Raw genomic sequence first — 21,866 nt, 5'->3', positions numbered from 1 at the left:
TCTTGAGTTCATTATATATCATTTCCCAGTAAGCCTTGACCCTTGGGCATGTCCACCAAAGGTGAAAGAATGTTCCCTCAGCTTCTTTACATTTCCAACACTTATTGTCAGGCAGGTGATAAATTTTTGCAAGCTTGACTGGGGTCATGTACCACCTGTAAATCATTTTCATAATATTCTCCTTTAAGGCAATACATGCCGTAAACTTCATACAGGTGGTCCACAACTGCTCCCAGTCAGCAAACATAATGTTATGACCTAAGTCCTGCGCCCATTTAATCATTGCTGATTTGACCGTTTCATCCTGCGTGTTCCATTTCAACAGCAAGTTATACATCTTTGACAAAATCTTAGTTTTTGGTTCTAACAGTTCTGTTTCCAATTTTGATTTATCCACCTGGAAGCCAATTTTCCTGTCCAAATTATAGGCCTCTCTTATTTGATAATAATGAAGCCAATCTCGCACTTTGTCTTTTAATTTTTCAAAACTCTGCAGTTTCAATCTGTCACAGGAGTGGGGAGTTTTTAATAGATGTCATATTAATAGCTTTTCATCCTGCTTCCTAAGTGAAAAAAAAAAAAGGATTCAGTCTGACACACAGATTTCAGCCTTCCTATTCCACTAATCCTATTGTTTTGAGTGTATTTTGTATAATTAATTGTGCAGATGTGGTAAAGCCATGAAGACTGACATTATTAGACAAAAATTACACCAGCTGCAATATGAGGCATAATAAACAACTTTTTTAAAAAAACAAAACTTTTTTTTAAGAATAGGCAGATTTGGGGAGCTGTTCCATGGTGTACAGATTTAGCAATGAACCCATTAAGCTATGTGTCCTGATCTAGCAGGTGTCTTTTTATGTTCTTAATATTTAGTTAAAAACAACAACAAGGAGTCCTACAAGGTAGGAAAAGAGAGGGAAACATGCTAAAATTTATTCTTGAAATATGATTTAAAGGATACAAAGATGTGCAAAACCATACCAGCATTATTTTTCTCTTTGAGGAAGGGGACTGTATAGTATATGAAAGAGGCACAACTGGATCGTTCACTATTTTTATTTTTTACTTTAAAGCAGCTTAACATAAAGTCTGCCTATGATTTGAACTGTGGCACTGGAAGAGATTGTGTTCCCCATTTACCATGTCCCTATCCCAAATCAAATTCTGGGGAAAGTCTCATCATGATTGTACTCTAATTTAGTGTTATGCCATGCCTCCAAGGCAGCCAATATCGGACCCCAATGGCAGCCATTTTGTGGCTGGCGCCCCCAGCACTATCTTAAAATTCAAAATGTGACCCCTGGCCCAAACGCTGCTGACCCCTGTCATATACTCTCATCATATTCTCTCATCTCCACCTGCCTTGTGTCTGTAATCATTTCTCCTTCTACCCCCAACATAAGTTCCACTCTGCTCTGAGAAACGGAAAAAAAGGTTTTTTAATCTGTAAGTCTCTTGAACTAACAGAGTTTTGTTCCTACAGGAGGTTTATGGAAACCCATTTGAGAATAATTCCTAGAGAAGCATTCTCCAATCTTCCCAACATCTCCAGGATGTAAGTTCCAACCCCCAATGTGTTTTTATGTTAAAATGGGGTGAAGCATTAAAAAAAACTCGGATTGTTAGCAGAAGTAGCTGAATAAAGCTGACTGAATCCAAGAATTAAAAAAAACAAAAAAAAAACCCCAGGCAAACTTGACTGAGTAACAAACAGATGAGGTGAACAAAACGGTTCAGGCCTGATGTCAATAGGCAGGGAGTTTCAAAGTGTGGATGCCAAAATGAAATAAATTAATAATACACCAGGGATGTTGCCCTCCACACGTTATTGGAATCGTAATTCATCAGCCCCTGCCATGGCAGTCAATGCTTAAGGATGATTGGAATTGGAGTCCAGCAACATCTGAAGTGGTTCACCAAGTAGGGTGGAACTCCTATGCTAGCTTCCTGGCTGGTTGGTCACTATTATTGCTTACTGGGAGTGGGGAGGTTGGCATGGTGGAAACAAGAGCCAGTCTAGGGCTGCCGGTGGTGCATGTGTACCGTGCCAATGCCCCCTCTCAGAAAGTAACAGTGACCCATCTGCTGGGACACTAGCGTAACGGCCCCACCAGGGAAGACACTTCTGTCTCTGCATAGGGAATTGGATTCCCTGAAACTGCAAGCACTGCAGTTAGTTTTAATGATGGTTTATCAGAACCAGCCAGGATTGAGAAGTGCAGTTTGCAGCTGGCTCGTTCAGACAAACCATAGTTAAAACTAGCCACAGTCTGTCCCAGTTCAGAGATAACAGCAGACTGTGGTTACTTGAATGTAGAAGCAAATCCTTGCAGCTGTGTCAAAAGAGGCGGAGATTATGCAGAAGTCCAAGGCACCAACTTGTTGTTTAGAATTCCATTCCAACATAGCCAATTGAAAACAATGAAAGAAAAGAGGGGCAGCTAACCTCCCAATGTGGTTGGACTCCAGCTCCCATCAGCTCCAACCAAAATGATCAGGGACAATGGGACTTGTAGCCCAACATCTGGGGGGCACAACATTGACTCTCCCTGGAGCAGAGGAATACTTACAGAGAACAGATACAATGAACTCAACTCATAGATTTCCATCTGCCTTTGTGTATGACCTCCCTTCCCATTTTTCTCCCATGTAGCTATATCACCATAGATGCAGTGCTGCAGATGCTGGAGGCTCATTCTTTCAGAAATCTAAACAAAGTCACGCATATGTAAGTAGATGAAAATCCTTGAATAATTTGAACTGGTCCTATGATATGGTGCAAAAACAGCTGGTCAAATGTGTTAAGTTGGTTGTGTGAACTTGGCTACAGTAGATCAGCTCATAAAGTTAAGGTTATCAAGCGATGTATTTATCTCTTCAAAACTGTTAATTTTCAAACATCAATATTATTTTTTTAATATTTAAAGAGCTAAATAAGAATGTCAGTTCCACAGCTCCCTAATCCGCTGCTTATTCCAAATCCCTAGTCTCTCTTTTGGATATATATCTTCCAATGACTGCTTAACTATTTGGATGCCTGATTATTATCTTCCAAAGCAACTATTCTATTCCCAGCTTAAGAATGTTCTCAAGGCAAACCTTAAAAAATGTAGTATAAGCACTGTTAAGTGGGAAACACTGGCCTGCAAGCGCTCCAATTGGAGAACAGCCTTTACCAAAGGTGTCGTGGACTTTGAAGAAGCACGAACTCAGGGCACAAAGGAATAACGAGCTAAGAGGAAGGCACGTTTGGCAAACCCTCACCGTGATCAACTCCCGCCTGGAAACCTATGTCCCCATGTAGACGGATGTGTGGATCCAGAATTGGCCTCCACAGTCACTTACGGACTCACTGCTAAGACCATGTTCATGGAAGACAATCTTACTCGGCTACAAGTGATCGCCAAAAAAGAAACAATTAACTTTGTGGTGAACTATGTAATAGTATATGCTTCAGTATATTTAATCTAGGGGAAAATATACCAGCTATAGAAGAAAACCCATAGATGAAAATGAATAAAAACTATGTTACCAAAAAAGAAAAAAATGAATGAAAACCCATATTCATTAAGCGGCACTAACAATGAACACCAATATGACATGCTAGTGCCATTAACTGGTGGGTTTGTTTTGCAGCATTCGGAAAGTTGCATAATATTAATTTATCTCCACAGTCTATTTGCAACTGCTAGATTGTGCTGCTAAACAGGATTATGAAGCCCAAAGGACACACTCATCTAACCATACCTGTTGTCAATTAGGACAAGAAAACTTAATTGGGAAAAGGTTAAAAGGTTTGACTATGCATGCCAGATATCATTTTGTGAGGGAAAGCCCTTCAGAAATGTGAGTGTTTTTCTGAATTCTCTTCAGAGCCCCTTAGATCATTAGCATTAGTTGAATGTCACTGGCTTCTGTGTAATTATTCTCCAGAGGGCAAGGTCAGTTGGGGAATAAACAAATGCTGTCTGCTGTACGTACATTTATGTTACATTACATTTTAGAAGCCTTACTTCTAAAATAATATTTAGCCGCTATCATCATAGTTTGTTTAAAAATTGGTTTCAATTACTTTAAACAGTTTTAGGGGAAAAGCAGTCATGCAACAGAGGACTATTCAGAAGTATATATATTTATGTATGTGTTAACATTTATTTTTAAAGGAAAGCGAGTGAGTGAACACACCATTTGTATATTTTTAATGCTTTGTTTGTTTGTTTAATTGAGAACTTGTTCCTCATAAAAAGAGGGGCTAATTGCTCTGGCTTCGACATGTGCTCAGAAAAAGGAGCGTAAGAATCATCTAGTCCAAAATTTTGTCTCAGACTATGGAAGGCAAAAATAGCTCCTGAGGCGCTCATAAGGAGGGCATGATAGGGGGTCATGGATTGGCTGGATACAGAGGCTGGGGAACCCCCAAGGCAACCCCCGGGGGAAGAAGACTCGGAGCCAGATGAGTGGTGGTGGGATGGATGAATGGTCAGAGGGAGAAGAAGGAGCAGGCTAGGAGGAGGAGGTGTCGGAATCAGAAGAGGTAACAGGGTTTGGTGTGCCATTAAGTTAACAAAGGAAGTGGCTCTGTGCCAGAGGCCCAATGGGTCTCTATGTTAGTTAGAAAGGCAAAAGCCAGAGTTGAGAGAGCTAGAAGCTAGAAGCAGGCTGGGCAGCTGAGAGGCAGAACCATGCCTGTTTTCGTCTGGAATCCAAGGCTGTGGCTATGGGAGAAGCAATACCCTTATGGGGTGTTAATGCTGTGAGCATTGTAGGCTCAGGTTGTAGATATGTGTAAATAAACCATATATCATAAAGACACCACAGTCTCTGCTGCCCATCATTCCTAGGAAAGTGGTCCCTGGAACCCGTGGAATCTTGTGCCATTCGGAGACTGGGGTGGCATGCAAGATAGATAGATAGATAGAGAGATCACACACCAATATTGTGGCTGGCTTTTCATTTTCTAGTACTGGCTTTTGCTTCTTGAATAGTGACATTCCAGGCAGCCCAGAAGGAATCCAGCCATATGGCAATGCTAAAATCCCCTGCATGCTTTGTTTTTATTGTTAATTAATTTAATATTCTTTCTGAACCCATTTTCATAACTGAAATCTTTTTGCACATCAGAAAATCTTTTTTGTGCCTGACCTCGAAAACATTAAACAACTGTTATTTTTTAACACAAAGGCCAACATATACAAAGACGAGCAGGCCAAAGTAGTGTTTCTTTTATAAGTGTTATATAAGTGTTATATAAGTTATATAAGTGTAAAGGGGTCCAGAATCCAATCTTTTCAGAAAATTATGCTAATCATACCACCCAGAAAACAGGTCTTCTTGCTTTTGAGTGAAGTCAGCTTGTTACACGTTATTTGGACGAAACATTTGCTAATAGGCCATAGTTCACATGGAGCTCATTTATAAGAATGGACTTTTCAGTTCTCAGAATTTCATAGACCAAAGCTCAGGGGCAGAGAGCATCTGTTTTGTGTGCAGGTTCAATACTCAGCATCTCTGGGGGAGCAGGAGATACTCCAGTCTGAAAGCCTGAGCTAGATGGACCAGTGGTCTGACTCTGTATAAGACATCTTCCTATGTTGTGTGTTTGTGTGTGTGTGTGTGTTTAATGTGAGGTGTGCAAGAGCAGAAATACTAATGTTCTTTGTGGACATTTGATTGTATTTTGAACAGAGAAATCCGAAATGCTAGAAACCTACAATACATAGATCCCGAAGCCTTCATGAATCTCCCGTTGCTGAAATATCTGTAAGTACTGAAAACAAAAGCCTAGGGAATTGCTATTCTTGAAAGATTTGGGTGCTTCCTTAACCTCAGGGTTCTACCCGCCAACATTAGAGTTCAAAATAGGGATATTTTTTCATGCTTACAGCAGTGCCCCTGTTCTTATTCTATGGAGGCTTACTGGCATGGCTTTTTTTCATCCAGAAGTCACCGGAACTCAGTTCCGACTCCTCTCAGGTGGGAGCCATTGCCATTCTAAGAGAACAAAAGAGGCGATCATTGTGAGTTCTGGCACTTCTTTTTCTAGAAAAATACCACTGCTTACTGGCGTTTTGGAAAAATGATTTACAAATATACAGGTTGAGCCTAGGTGAAGTATTACACCTTCAACTGAAGTTCACTGCCCCATGTCAGCTATCCTAGGGAAACAAGTCAGTCCCACCCCACACCAGATATTTTCAGAGCACAAACTAACTCTGTCTCTCCCGGTCTGATGCACACTGCTAACCGATTACTCATTTTCACAAACACTTTTCTTATCTGGGCTGGGTGGGAGGAATCCTAGGCTGGATGTAGGCACATCAAAAAAGTGTTTCAGGAAAACGCGTTGTAAAGTTTATTATGGGAAATCACGTTGGCGAAAGGCAGGACTCCACAGCGTCTTTTGGTGTCACAGTGTTATAACACATATAAAACACTTTTTCTTTACTAATGTAGCTGAGTCCCTAGACTTCCTCTGCCATTCAAAGGGTCAGCTGTCAACAGCAATGAATGAATCTCACTAACAGATGAGATATACGTAGACTCTAGACTCAGATAAATCTCCTGTCCAGCCAGTTTTGACCACTGCAGCCTAGTCTTGCAGAGATGTCACTCTTGCAATCGGGAATCACTGGCTTAGATGCTACCCTGGGAGGTCAACTAGTCCAATCCTTGCTCCCACAGGTATATGAACCTAATTTATATCAGTGGAACTTAGTTTGGCCTAGATTGTACAGTCATCGTTTTAAAGGCATATCTGCACTAACTAACTATCTTAAATCTTTTGCAACCTTACAGTATACCACTTAGAGCTACGCTGCTCAACAGCATATAAACTGTTTAAATAAATTAATAATAATAATGATGATGGTGATGGATCTCTTTGGGTACATAGGCACACCATTTAATTCTCCTTCTCTCTTTCTGCTTTATTTCAGTGTGATCATGAACACTGGACTCAGAGTTTTCCCTGACCTCACGAAGATCAACTCAGTGACAGCAGATATGAACTTTTTGCTGCAAGTATCAGAGTTTCCCTTCTTCTTTGAGCGGCAGCCAATGAAGTTTATCAGGGCAGAGAAAAGTTGTAGTCCATTGTCTGTTGTGCATTGCTAGACTTTGTGAAGCATAGAGGAGGAGAGAATCACAAGTGTTATTTTCAGTGGCACCCTTTTTTATCTGTTGTAATTTCTGCTTCCAACCAGAGTTCACTAGAGAGCCTCTCTGCGTGTTACAGGTGCTCTAATTTGTTGAATATATAGTACTGAAGAGGCCTTTGAAAACTGTAGAAAATCATAATGAAACTTCAGGAGGAGATGGTCTTCTTGACTGTTAAAGCACTTTGTTCTTCAAAACAAGTACCTTTAACTGGATGAAGAAGACAATTGGGGGGGGCAGCAAAGCTGCTGAAGTGCTGGTATATTATTTTCTCCATTGTTCATCCTTATTAGGATACTGCATCAGTTGAAATTTCCAGTTGCACATCGAGGTCCCCCAGGCCACCCCAATAACTCACACTTCACACATCAATTTTTGTTTAAGTTTTTTGGCATGAATTTGGCCACAACTTTATTTAAATACACACATGTGAGTGGTTGCTTAGGCATTGGTTACGACTATCTGTCCTTGCCCCAGGGACAGAACTGACTTCCGGATTCCAGCGGAAGCCAGTCAGGGAGAAGTATATTGGGGAGAAATAAAGCTGAACATCAGTCCCTCATCTCTTACCCTCATGCCCCCTGGGGCTTGCATGGCCCAAGTCCGATGCCAGGGACTAGGATGAAAGGGGATGGCAAGCCCCTGCATTCCTTTAACAGAATTCCCTTTCAGCACCACCATTGGAGGGGTAGGCACTTACCCCTCCACCAACCAATTTTAACCAATGCCTAACTACCAACCTTACAAGTTGTGATGATTTGCTATGCAGTAGGCAAAAACCAAATGGCAACAGCCAATCAGCCAAATGGACAAAATTCCTACCAGGCCTCTGCCCCAAGGCAGACGACCCCATGACAGGCATAGCAAGGTCAGAGGACAACGAACCCCCCCCCCTTTTCAGGGAGGATGGGCAGGTGATCCGGTGCACACAGCCCAAGAGAAGGCCCCAGGCTGCGAGCCCTGTATTTCAGACCTCTGACCCCTCCCACACTTTAGCAACATAACATTCTCCCCAGCAACACTCCTTGCCCAATCACAGCATGTGGCCAATTTGCCCAACAACAGTGGGGTGGCCTTTATGGCCCCCACCGCAACACGTGCTCTCTATTATGGAGAACACGCTTTATCAAGGGCTGTCTCACATGCAGTACAGTGCAGTTGTCTAAATGTCTAAAGAAAAATTAAGCATGTGTGTGTATCTATATCTATATTTATAATCATAGAGTTATATTAACATATAATTGTATTTTATTGTTATACTAAGCCTTTCCCCCTTTTTTCACAGTGAAATGGCTGATAATCCATACATGATTTCGGTGCCTGCAAACGCATTTCATGGGCTATGCAACGAATCCCTTAGCCTGTATGTTGATCGGGCACAAGTTGTTTTCCCTTCCTCCTTTTCGTTTCAGTAGTTGTGAAGCAGTAATGAGTAATTCTAAGTAAGAAAATAGTTGTCAGTTGCAAAGATGACAGGCAGAACAATCCTCAGGCGATGGGAGGGGGGCTGTGTTTGGGAGAGGGGACACTGTTTCGCAAGCCCCACTGAGCTTGCCCCTGCCAAGGCAGTAAGTAGGCAGTTTGGAATTTCACCCCGAGTGGTTTATTTCTTAAATGTTACCTCCCACTGGTTTCAGTAGGAAGAAAAATAAATAGACCAAGATATAATGGAATTTCATATAATGCCATCAAACCAAAAATATATAGGTGTTCAGATGCTAGTTAGGGGAAAGTATACTTTGGGGGTGGGGAGCAATGGAAACAAGCATTCCCATTGAGACTAAAGTAAGTTAGGACACAGTGTGCATGCAAAAAGTAAAAAAGCCTAGTTACAGTTGTGTCACATCAGCTAATAATCTATTTTTTGTTTGTTTACAGAAAGCTGTACAACAATGGGTTCACAAAGGTTGACGCCCATGCCTTCAATGGAACAAAGCTAGATTCTGTGTAAGTAATCAATAATACTTACCAATTGCATCATGCTTTCAGGTATTTAAAGAATATTGGATGCATTATCTAATTGCACTCCGTACAGCAACTCTGTAAGATAGGTCAGTGCCATTATCCCTGTTATTTCTGATGGGGGAACTGAAACTGAGCACGTTTGGCTTGCCAAAGACCAGCTAGTGAGTTCATAGCAGATGTGAGATTCAAAACTGTTACTTCACAATTCATTGCTCAGTCTCTTAAACACTTTACCACACCAGGTTCAATTAAGCACCTAACGACTTTTAAAAGTTTTCAAGTTTGGGTGAAACAGCATCTCATAGGGCTTGTGCACATTTGAGATGGGTCTGGCTTTGAAGCCATGTTTTCTCCATTCAGATTTTACCTCATTTGTTCACTCTGAAGGCAGACGGATGCCAACAACAGGTTTACACACATGCCCAGTTGCAGCTGAAGTTGAAATTAAATTTCTTATTCCCATCCATAGTGGTAAATGCTCTCTTTTGTCTTTTTCTTCCAGTTTGTTTATTTGAATGTGTTAATTTTGCACAAACGGGGCATGTGTTCAGGAGTCTGCTAAGCAGTACTCACATCTTAAAAAATGAAAAATATCAACAAGCGGATTGCACAATAGCAAACACCTGGGAATGAACTCCCAATTCAACAAAAGCTTGCAAGCACTTAATTTATGTTCAGTCCTGAAACTACAGGCATTTCCCATTCTAAAACAGAAAGATGCTTGTGCAGTAATTTACAGTGAATTCAATAGGAAATAAATGAAGCAAGGAGATTTGGAGAAATTGTTTTTCATTTTTCCAGGTTGTTTGGATTTTTTTAATTGCAAATTTATTAGGGGGAAACACACAGCACAAAAAATGAAGGGGAAAAGAGAACAAAACAAATAAATTTGTCAGCTCAACATTGTGTGTTTAGAAACAAAAAAAACCACTGCAGTTGTGCAGTTGAACAAACTGACAACTCCTGGAAGGCCACAGTTCCCTCTTCCCACTATATGGCATTGCAAAAAAAGGGGGGGAGAGTTCTTTGTTCCCAAAAACACTTTCTCAAAAAGTCTTTAAACTATAAGGGCTGTTTAGAAAGTATGAGTTAAAAGCTACAAAATTTGATTGTTTCTTAATCAAATTACCATTGTCGAGTGAAATAAAAATAAAAATATAGATGCACATGAGGGTACCATGGTGGTGGTGATGATGAAAATAGCTCCCATTTCAAGCTTTTTCAGGGCCTTAGAAAATCCTCTGGCTGCAATGGAACTAAACCTCTTGGAACCTCCATTTCATACTATTTGAAACAAAACAGCCACACCTCATCTGAAAATCTGACTTTGTGCTCACCATGAGTAACTTGTGTTTTTGAAAAGGAACTCGTGTTTTTACAAGCTGGTCATTTCCAGGCACCTGTAGAAACAAAGTATAAATCTCCTTTAACAGAATATTCAAGGCTAGCTTTAATCTAAGTGCTAACCTAAACACTCAGGCTAATTGTGCCGTAGTCTTAGCAGATCATGCCAAATGAATAAGCAAAAAATCACTGCTTGCTGTGCAGTTGATTCTATTCTATTCTTTGTAGGTGTGGACACTTACATTTGCTTACTTCTTCATATGCACACACATACAAAACTGCGGCCAGTCAGTGTAGACAACATTAGACTAGATGGTCTGACTCATTATAAGGCAGCTTCCTGCATTCCTAACCCTTTGCAGCACCGAACTACATGACAAATGTCCCACCTGGTTTAGCCTAACTTTTCCTGGTTTGTCACCTGAATTGGCTTGCAAGCATTTTTGTAGTATCATTTTCATCCCTACTGTGGACCATACTTTATTTTATTCTTTTTAAAAAGAGCTCCCATTTGGAGCAGTTGAACTGTATGGTGCTTTAAAATATAACATAAACGTCAACTGTAAATTGGTGTTGTAAAATTGAGCCCCACAAGTATCTTTCTCTTACCTTAAAATAAACTCTTGTATCACAGACTGGTGTGTCATCATGAGTGACAACTGCCTGGAAAAGGAGACAATTCACATACGTTGGAATCTAAAATGACCGTACAGGATTACCCCCCATCTTTCCTTTCAGAAATAATAAACTTCACTGGCACTTGATGCTCCTTAGCTTCAGTCAAACATATGAATGACAGTACTAATATAATTTTTTTGGGGTGGAGGGTGGGTTTTTGTGGGGAGAGAGCAAGTATTGCTTCTAGCCAAAAGCCACAAGGCATGCTTTTCAAGTTCTTTTTTTGGTGTCTCTTGATATGCTAGAAATGTTTAAAAATATGGTAAGGCTAGGTAATTCCAGCATGAATCCTGATTAGCTTCCTTGGCTCAGGGACTCGCAACTAAAACAAACTGCTTTAGCATTTTAGTAATGGATTCTAAAATAATGAAGACATGCCCTGACAGCGAAATTTATTTTTGAAAGTGTAATTCTAGCAGCTTGGTTGGTTTGGTTGTTGCTTACACAAAGTGCTTTTAAAGTGAAGTGGAAAGAAGGAAGCTAAAGAGCTGAGGACTCAAAATTAGGTATAGCTTGGGGTGTAAGTGAGACTCAGGTATGTGACTTGGACTTTTCCATTGACAAACCAGTCTGAAAGCTTTCCCCATTCATCTGTTTGGCTGCATATATATTTAACAACAACAACAATCTTTATTACGGTCCAGAGACCCAACAAATCGTTACAAAGCACATATATATTTAAAGCATATCTCCCACCCCACATTCTGGGAACTGTAGCTTACCTTTATTGAGGCGCAATTCCCAGCACTCTTAACAAACGATAGTTCCTAGGATTGTTGGGGAAGGGGGAATGTGTTTGAAATGTATAGTACCTATAGACAAATGCCTCTACTGAATATACATGCACTGTGCTCCTAAATTCCTTGCGCCTCCCTCTCCTAAAAGAGGTTTTGCCAATCTGGTCCTCCTCTCCAGCCAGATGTTCATATATTACATACGGGAATGTTGCCTTAGCAAAAAGCTTTCTGCCTTTCCCCCTGTTCCATTCTGCCATTGCTTCATAGTCTTAAACTGTGTTTCATTTTTGTTTGGAAGCCGAATTGGTCTGCACTCTGCTCTGGCTTCGACTTGTCTTCTTGCACAGCAAGAATTAGGAAAAATTCTGATGCTTCTTTGGTCTAGCCCAGCTCTGCTTTCGTTTTGGCACAGTGTCCCAGCTCCGGTCTAAGACAACTGACCAAGTTTCAGGCTGTCTCAAGGCTTGGATTTTCAACATCTGATCATTGGCTCCTACCTGAGAGAGGCTGGAATGCCGATTTTGGATGGCCCTGTTATTTTGACTCATGCTACAGCAACCTGATGGGCGCCTGCTATCGTTTTATGCCCTTCCAGATAAGAAATAGGAGAAGAAAGATGGACTTGTTGCATTCCAAACACAACAGATTGAACATAGTTCCAGGTTCAGAAGGACCACTTGTGGAGCTCCAAAAAAGGAGCGGAGAGAAATTGCATTTCAATACTTGTGGATATGACCACAGAGCCACAAGTGTCTGGGGTTTTTTTCGGGGACGGGCGTTGGTCATTAGGTTATTGGTTTTGTGTAGCTTGATGGCCCAGATAGAGATTGCTGGAGAGGCAGGCAGGGATTAATGGAGAGGTGGTTCAAGGATAGAGCTGTATGTGCCCCATGATTTGCCCTGTACCTCCTCCTAAGCTATATTGCTGCCTTAAATAATTTTGTAGTATGCTGCCCCATGAAGGTTCAACTGGCAGTATACGGTAGTTGGCTTCTGTAAATGGGATTGGAAGGGGGCACCATCTTGTCCTTTATCCCAGACCTCAAAATGCCTCGAGTCAGCTTTATAAGGAAATTCAAAATATCTGAACAGCTACATCAAATAAATAGTTGACATGGACACCAAGCTCTTTTTGGCCATTTTGAGCACTGATATGACCCCAGTGATGCCCGGTCACCATTTACATATATCACTGAAGAAAAAGGTGTTGAGAAAAGAATAACAGAATGTTCTTTCTGGCATGGAGTTGGTTGGCTGGCATCCATCTGTCTCGGGAGACGGTGGAGGAATGAACCTTTGGGGATGAAGTCAAACTCTTGGAGGGTTGCAGAGCCTGCTGTGGCTGTAGATATGTTTTGTTGCAGATGGGGCAGATGAAGGCATCTGGTTGTGCTGATGCAGAAGCACCATGGTGTTGCTTCTCTCTGCGCTCCTCTCAGTGGTCATTCTTCCTCTGGTCACTGCTGGGGATACACAACTGTGGATACACAACCTGTCTGTCTGTTTATCTCCAGGCACTGTGGTTATCTGTAGGGGATTCCTGCACCGCAGGGTTGATGTTGCCAACCTTCATGTCACCTTTGTAACGCAGAGGTGGTCTGCCAACAAAACCATTGTGAAAGATGTGGGCAGCTCCTACGTAACAATCCTTCTCCAAAACCAATTCAGTTCGAACTTCTAACCCTCATAGAAAAAGGCTTTTTATCATAGAAGGCTATTTTAAGCCAGTCAATCCCCGTAGAATAATAACAATAATAAATTCCTCGGATCAAAGAAATGAAACAAGGTCAGAGCCTTTTCAGAATATGTATAAGATTTAGAAAGGCAGATAGACAGGATATTCTGTCTACCATTCAGATCTTTCCCACCCCCCGATTTATTTTTGTACCTCCTTATGTGATGCTTGTGCTATAGGTAACTAGACAAAAGAGGCCAAGCTTGTGCGCACATGCACATATGCTTGCTTGCGCAGACAGAAGACCGTCTGCGCAGACCATCTTCCAAATCTTTACTCATAAATGTCCCTCCCTGCTGTAAATAGAAAGGCGAACTCCCCCCACAGGGAGCCCAGACAAGGGCCAAACTAGACAGTCCCTTAAACGTCTGTATGCCTTTTAGCATGTTTTGTCTTACTTTCTTTATTAATCACCCTTAACATTTATTAAAATAAGTTCTCTAGATGTTGTACCAACAAAAACATAACAATAAAGTGAGTTAGCAAGAAAAATCCTTTTGGATACTATTAAAAGAAAAGGTTTAAGCAACTGAAATCCATTAACATCAGGAAATCCTACATTCTGGCTCATAGATGTTGAAGTTGGCAGCTGTCATTGCAGCCCCTCCTTGCTAAGGCATTGTTATGAATGTGCCATTGGTTTGAAAGTCTGTGTTGCCTTCTTGGTAGAACCAGATAGCTACGTTTCAGTTTTCCAACGAAGTCCTAAATATCAGAGAAAAGACTTGTAAAAACAACAACAACAGTTATTCATCTTCCATTGATTTTTAGTATTCAAGGCAGAAGAGTCTTCTCATACTTCATTCTAGCACACCAAACTTCCCATCCATACGTCAGTTGTCTAATGTTTTTTGTTTAATGTTTTTAATTTGCAAGGGCTGTTTGTTCGTTTGCTTGTGTGTGTGTGTGTTTTAAAAAAACAGCACCATGTTTAATCTTTCTAAGGTGCTTACTATCTTCAGGCACACTCCAGTTTTTGTATTGTTGGAAATTTTAAAATCCATAAAGCCACAGAAAAAAGCAATGCCACTGCAACTTTATATATGAAGAACTTTGGGTGCTTCCAGATAGAGTCCAGATTTTCTTAACATATTGTTGCCTTTATCTACATTGACTCCCCCCCCCCCAATTCTCATCTCTTTCCTTAATCACAATAAGAAGCCCCCGCTCCTGCCGTTCTACTAAAATGCGAACATTTCTTGCACATTGTATACACATTATGATGCACGTTATTATATTATATGCAGTTTTCCTAAGCGCTCAATACAAGTGGAACTAATTTTTATGGTTGATCAGGGATCTCATAATCCTGTTCACTGGTGTCCATTGCCATGCCATTTCTACATATCAAAAAGAGAGCCACAAGTTTCTCAACTTGATTGACAGATTATACATTCATGATTGCTGGTGTTGTTGTTATTATTATTGTTGTTGTTGTTGTTGTTGTTGTTATTATTATTATTATTATTATTATTATTATTATTATTATTGCATTATTCACTGGTGTCCATTGCCATGCCATTTCTACATATCAAAAAGAGAGCCACAAGTTTCTCACCTTGACTGACAGATTATACATTCAATATTGCTGGAGATTATACATTCATTTTATTTCTGCAGCACTGGGAGGACTGGGGCATCTGGATGCTTTGCTTGCTCCCCTGGGTTGCTGTTTCTTGAGATAGCTCAGGTCACTGGTTCCTTGAATATTAGAATCAATGCCTATTGAAGACATTGCTCTTTTAATATGATTTTTCTAGTCTGAATATTTTCTGGAATTTTTTTAATAAGGTTTTTATTGTTTTAACACTTGTTTCCCACCCTGGGCTGCTTTGGGAGGAAGGGAAATGAACATTCTGTCTGTATCAGCATTTTAGCTTGCCCCTCCTTCTGACCACTGTTCTGGGAGTTATCCTGACACGCACACCCCAACCAATTTTGGGGGGCAAAGCGGGGTAGCTGCTGGTGAGGCTCCTTAGGGGAATCCTGTCCATAGGCTTCAGTGGATGTTCTGTTAGAAGCCCCTTGATGAAGAAAGTGGGCCTGATATTCAGCAACAGCTGACCTAGCTTCCCAGTCTGACTTTTTTACTATTCCCATACAATTAACTCTGTTAAAATATAAGCTATCAGCTAATTATTGGTGCTATCTTTCCCCCTTGCAGGTATCTGAATAAGAACAAATATCTGAGAGTTATTGATGAAGAAGCTTTTTTGGGTGTGCAGAGCGGTCCAAGCCTACTGTGAGTAAGAGCAAGGAGAGATACCTTGGAATTATAGTATTGTTATTTAATGGTACTCTAAGCATCCTCTGATGGTTGTTTCACATAATGTGTCTTTCGTGCCAAGGGCACTTCACAGCCAAAGGAACAAGCACAGCAGATAGATAACTCTTGATTGTCAAAGATAACATTCAACAATCGCTTCTACAGCTCTGGATATTCTTGCGCAACAATCTATTCCCAGGTCCGCACTCAGTGGAGCAGTTGCTGCACCAGGGGACCACTTCTGCTCCACCAGTTTATGTACTTGCTCCAACAGGCAGAGGCAAGCAGAGGCTACGCCGACATAGGAGTTTCCTCTGCTCATCCCTTTTCAATCCCCTCCTGGTTCTGGGAGACAGTAGTGCAGGAGAAGGTGGGGAAGCACCTGGCCCTTCACTTGCCTGACTTGCCTCTTTTCCTCTTATTCCAACACATCCTGTGCTCCACCCTCTATCTTTGACACTTCTCCTGCCTACGATCCTTGCCTCCTGGCCGGTACAGTTCCCCACAAATCACTGGTCTCATCTCCCGTGTCAGACTTCATCCCTCCTTCCCCTGGTGCACACTCATCAGCTTCCCAACAGTCCCTGACATTTCGCTAGTGATGATAGTGCCAAACTCATGAGCCAGCCTGCCTGTTCTAATCTGAGGCTATACTTTGTGCCCTACAGACACTGAAAGTTGCTTTAGCTGGAATATGGTACAGAATATAGCCTTTTGGGTTTTGACCCTGCTTTGTGTAACTGCTTGCCTCGAAGCCTGGTATTTATTTATTTATTTATTTATTTATTTATTTATTTATAAGAAGAAGAAGAATAAAATGCATATACCGCCCTATACCCATAGATCTCGGCTGTTCACAACATAAAAGCACAATATAAAAAAACCCTTATTAAAAACAAGAACAGAGGCTACCCGATCATCCACCTTTCCACAACGCATCCCTCTGTTGGCTTTTTGATGCTCCATTAAGACTTTTCCTTTCACCAAGCTTTTGTACTGATAGCGTTGTAATCAGGTAAGCCCTACCTGTAGTGTTTTATATCCCGCCCCCCAAAAAAGAGGGGCTTGACCCCTTACATGTATTCCCAGTGTTCACACGCAAATAATCAGTGGGTCTCCATCATCCTTAACCATTGGTCAACCTGAGTAGGGTAGATGGGAGTTGGAGTCCAAAAAGCACACCCCTGTTATAGAAGATGTGAAACCAGTGTTTGCCTTGATAAGCGCAGACTTGCACACTTCGAGAGCTGCCTTCCAAACAGTGGTCCCAGAAGCTGTGTGTTAACGCAAGTTCATGGGAACACAGGAAGTTGCCTTTTACCAAGTCAGACTGATATCCCACCAAGGTAAGTATTGTCCGGCTGGCAGTAGCTGTTCAGGATTTCAAACAGGGGACATTCCCAGCCCTACCAGGAGGTGCTGGGAATTTAACCTGGGATCTCCTGCATGCAAAACAGTTGCTCTGCTAGTGACCTGTGGGCCTTACGCCACCCCTCTCTCTGTAGCTGAGGCAAGTGCCATTGATTTCGTTGCTGTGTTTTTCAGTCATCGTGCTCCATCCTCAGAAATAAGCAAGAAACACAGCAGAAGGGACATAGTCAACAGTTCTCTTCCAGCCTCAGAGGAATGATTACGCACTTGCTGCTCTTCGCATAATGAGATCTTGGCTAGGATTCAGAGGCCCAATCGGCATAATCTACCAACTGTGTCAGCCAGCACAGCTGCCTAAGTTCCAAACAAAAGAGCTCAAGTTCTGGACAAGTTGAGCAAAAACAAAATGAGGTTCATGATTTGATCACCTTTTGTAGCATGCACTGTTCCAAATTCAACCGAAATATTAACTCTTTGGGCACAAGGGAAACATTTCATCCAATGTTAAAAATAAACCGAGAGAGTTTGGAGTTAGCGATTTGCCAACTCCTGAGCCTTCCCTTCCCTGAGGAGGCTTCGCTTTCATCCTAAGGTTGGCTGTGAGAAATATGGAAAAACAAGGTATAATGAGTATTACAGACCTATTCTGACCCACGGACCCTTTCTGCTAATCAGATCATGACATATTTAATAGGATTAAAGGCATTTATTTTAAACAGTCTTACTCTATCTTTGCTGTATATCTTGCTGTGTTAAAATCACTTTACTGTATATTTTGCTGTATTCAAACCTCCTAGTTTAAGATCAGACCTAAATCTGTCTCAGGTCAGCTCATGTTCCACAAAGCTGGGAAAACACAATCTAAGGCCTTAGCGGACAGGCTCTGTGATAAGCAATGATGTTGTGCAGTGTCACAAATTGTGTTTGTTTACCACTTGTTCTACATGCTTCCATACTTTGGCTTGGCCTTTCAGACCCAAATCCAAATGGGGAGGAGAGAGGGTAGAATTTTGATCTCACTGCCCGCCATGCTGCCATTTGCGCTCTCCCTTGCTATGGTGGCAAAGGAATAGGCCTCTTTTGCTGCCAAAATAATTTTTCCCCAGGAAACTGGACGGTGAGAGGACCCTGAGTCAACCACCAGGCATCTTGTTGGGTTCGCCAAGCCGAAAGTTAGCTGTAGACACTTTCCACTCAGTCGATTCCAATGGCCTTTCCTCTGTGTTCCCAGGCCTTGTGCCTATGCGCTTCCCTCTGCTGCTAAGGATATGTCTGAGCCAGTTTTATGGATTTGGGGAAGAAGGCACAGAGTGAGTTATTCTGACCCCCTGCTGTTTTCAAAAAGGATCTGAGGTCTCGACTTTCAATGGGAATACACCTTCTCCCATTTTAGTCCTGAGCATGTTTGCACAAGGACACCCCCTCTGACTTAACATAAGAAGTGATCAGTGGCGGCTGTTAGAATTGGTAAGGTGGAAGGCAGGGAGACCAACAGACTGAGGTTGGTGGGGCCATGCCCCATTTGCCCAAATGAACCAGCTTCCACTAGGAGAGAGAGATGAAGTCTGCATTGCTCTTCAGTGTCATTCATAAACTGACCTACTGAACCTGTTTGAGGGACCAGCACTCAATGCAAGATGTGTTTGCCATGCAGCACTTTCCAGATCCAATCCCTGATCTGGAAAACAACTTTAGGTAACAGGGTGGGAAAGTATAAGGCATCTTAACATGTTGGGATGTTATCTTCTTCATTGGCTTTGATTAAATACGTGCTGCTTAGTGATTAATTTTCAGTTGCGTGTCGAGGTCCCCAAGCCACCCCTCAAAATAATTCACAATTCACACATAAATTTTGTTTAAGGTTTTTGGCATAATTTTGGCCACAACTTTATTAAAATACATAATCTGTGAGTGGTTGCTTAGGCATTGATTAAGACTATCTGTCCCCCGCCAGAACTGACTTTCTGAACTCCCTCGGAAGCCAGTGAAGGGAAAACAATATTGGGGATCAGTTGAGCTGAGTCACAGTCCCTCACCGCTCACCCAACCTGCTCCCCAAGGCTTGCCGGCCCTGGTCCCATTTCAGGGATTGGACAAAATCGTGGCAAGCTCCAGGATTCCTTTAACGGAATTCCCTTCCACACCACCATTGGAGGGGCAGGCCCAGCCTATCCTTACCCCTCCTCCACCAATTTTTATAACCAATGCCTAATCACAACCTTACAAGTTGTGACGAATTGCTAAGTAGTAGGCAAAAACCAAATGGCACCAGCCAATCAGTCAAATGGACAAAATTCCTACTAGGCCCCTGCCCCAACGGCAGACGACCCCATGACAGGCATAGCAAGGTCAACCGGAACTCAGGGCGGGCGGGCGGGTGATCCGATGCACTCAGCAAAAGAGAAAGCAAAAGCTGAGTGCCCCACAATTTAAAGCCTTTGGTCCCACCCCCCAAATAATAATAATAATAATAATAATAATTTATTATTTATACCCCGCCCATCTGGCTGAGTTTCCCCAGCCACTCTGGGCGGCTCCCAATCAGTGTTAAAAACAGTACAGCGTTACATATTAAAAACTTCCCTGAACAGGGCTGCCTTAAGATGTCTTCTGAATGTCAGGTAATTATTTATCTCTTTGACATCTGATGGGAGGGCGTTCCACAGGGCGGGCGCCACTACCGAGAAGGCCCTCTGTCTGGTTCCCTGTAGCCTCACTTCTCGCAATTTGCCCCAGCAACCCGGCCATCCAATTGTTGCCCCAGGCCAGCTCACTTTTACCTGCCTGGCAACACGTGCTCTCATTTCAGGGAGAACACGCTTTATGTGTTCATTATCTATTTTATGGCTTTTTAAAAAAAAGGTCAGTGCAGTGCTGGTGCCGGCGATTGTTTTGCAGGTGGCTGGTGTTCCTAAAGCCGCGCACCATGCCAACTCTTTTCCAAAGCAGCAACATGTAATTGTTTTCAGGTGTTGTTGGCCGAAATAGGGAATGCTGGAATGAATTTGTTTCTAGCATCCAATACATTGAGATCATAGATGGGCATTTATGAAAATATATTCATACCAAAATGGTTTCTTGACAATCTGCTTTGTGTTACTAAGTTGCTTCAGCACCAACTAAATTGGCTCTTGCAAGGAAAACACAGAGTGCCAAACTTCAAAATATGAAAGCTGGCAAAACTTTAAATGTGCAGTCCATTTGAAATCCTGTTTTTCCATGCTTGGCATTGAGAACGAAAGCAAACAGCCATTTGTGGTCATGGTTATTATACTTTATTATGTTTACTTCATATAAGTGTTAGGGGGCTGCAGCATTGACAAAGCGTTCCTACCAGAGGGTTGGGGGACCTCTGACACTGGAGGATCTGAGATAAGCTTAAGTCCTTCTTTGAGGCATCAGACTGGTCATTGCGAGTCTAGGATGCTGGACTAGGTGAGCTTTAGACCTGATCTAGCAGGTTCTTTTATGTACTTACCATGTTTTTCCATGTATAAGATGCCCCCATGTATAAGAGGACCCCTAGTTTTTTGAAGCCAAAATTAAGAAATCAGTATTTTAAACATCAAACAGAACAACTTTGAGATTTTTGGGGGGTGGGGGGAAGGTCGCACGAGCTTTTTGGATGGAAGTTGGCCAAAGTTGTTGAACTTTGTTACGGTTAGGGTTGCCATATTTCAAGAGCCCAAGCCCACGTCTAGGCTGCCAGAGCCCAGACTCAGACCTGAGCCTGAGCCCGAACCCCTGTGCATTCACCATCTGTGTTTAAGGCGACCCTCAATTTTTTACTTTAAAAAATTAGCAAAAAAACATTGTCTTATACACAGAAAAATATAGTCTATCCCATGGGTAGGCAAACTAAGGCCTGGGGGCCGGATCTGGCCCAATTGCCTTCTAAATCCAGCCCGCAGATGGTCCGGGAATCAGTGTCTTTTTACATGAGTAGAATGTGTGCTTTTATTTAAAATGCATCTCTGGGTTATTTGTGGGGCATAGGAATTCGTTCATTTTTTCCCCAAAATATAGTCCGGCCCCCCACAACGTCTGAGGGACAGTGGACTGGCCCCCTGCTGAAAAAGTATGCTGACCCCTGGTCTATCCAAAGTCCTGCCTGGCATCAGGAAACAGCGTAGCAAGGTGGGAGGGATGCAATTTCTGTCCTCATTTTTTCCCCCTTTCTGGATTTTAAAATTTATGTATGTATGTATGTATGTATATTTCCCCTCAACTAATGAGTCCCTGCAGCTGCTCAGCTGGGGCAACCCAGTCAGATGGGCAGGGTACAATTGTTGTTGTAGTAGTAGTAGTAGTAGTAGTAGTAGTAGTAGTAGTAGCAGAAGCCCTGGAATGATCACCTTAGCATGAATTCCTCCCGCAGTATTTACCCTATACATGAATTTTTACAAAACCTTCAGGCTGCATCTTCAAAGAGGCATTCCCTCTTTCTCAAACACAATGTAAGCACTGCATCGTTGTAAAGTCTATTAATTTACTGTTATTTGATAAAAGTTCCTGAAATACACTAGATGCTATACAAAAGTAGTACAAAGTTAAAATGAGCATGCCCTGCCCAAAGTCTGAGCTCACAATCTAAACACACACACACACA

At 42.0% G+C, this 21,866-nt stretch overlaps 1 protein-coding gene across 2 annotated transcripts in view; it reads left to right on the top strand.

The window, feature by feature from the left end:
• Positions 1 to 21,866, top strand: part of TSHR (thyroid stimulating hormone receptor) — a 58,795-nt gene that overhangs the window by 22,073 nt on the left and 14,856 nt on the right. For both annotated transcript variants that reach the window (XM_053377821.1, XM_053377810.1), the window contains exons 3-9: positions 1,490 to 1,561; positions 2,660 to 2,734; positions 5,692 to 5,766; positions 6,942 to 7,020; positions 8,445 to 8,524; positions 9,040 to 9,108; positions 15,785 to 15,862. In XM_053377821.1, the coding sequence (XP_053233796.1) occupies positions 1,490 to 1,561; positions 2,660 to 2,734; positions 5,692 to 5,766; positions 6,942 to 7,020; positions 8,445 to 8,524; positions 9,040 to 9,108; positions 15,785 to 15,862 (528 nt within the window). The remainder of the gene's footprint in view (positions 1 to 1,489; positions 1,562 to 2,659; positions 2,735 to 5,691; positions 5,767 to 6,941; positions 7,021 to 8,444; positions 8,525 to 9,039; positions 9,109 to 15,784; positions 15,863 to 21,866) is intronic.

The sequence above is a fragment of the Podarcis raffonei genome, chromosome 1 (assembly GCF_027172205.1).
Source record: "Podarcis raffonei isolate rPodRaf1 chromosome 1, rPodRaf1.pri, whole genome shotgun sequence".
Classification (NCBI taxonomy): domain Eukaryota; kingdom Metazoa; phylum Chordata; class Lepidosauria; order Squamata; family Lacertidae; genus Podarcis; species Podarcis raffonei.
Note: the sequence above shows the minus strand (reverse complement) of the source record. Positions and strands in the feature narration are given on the sequence as shown.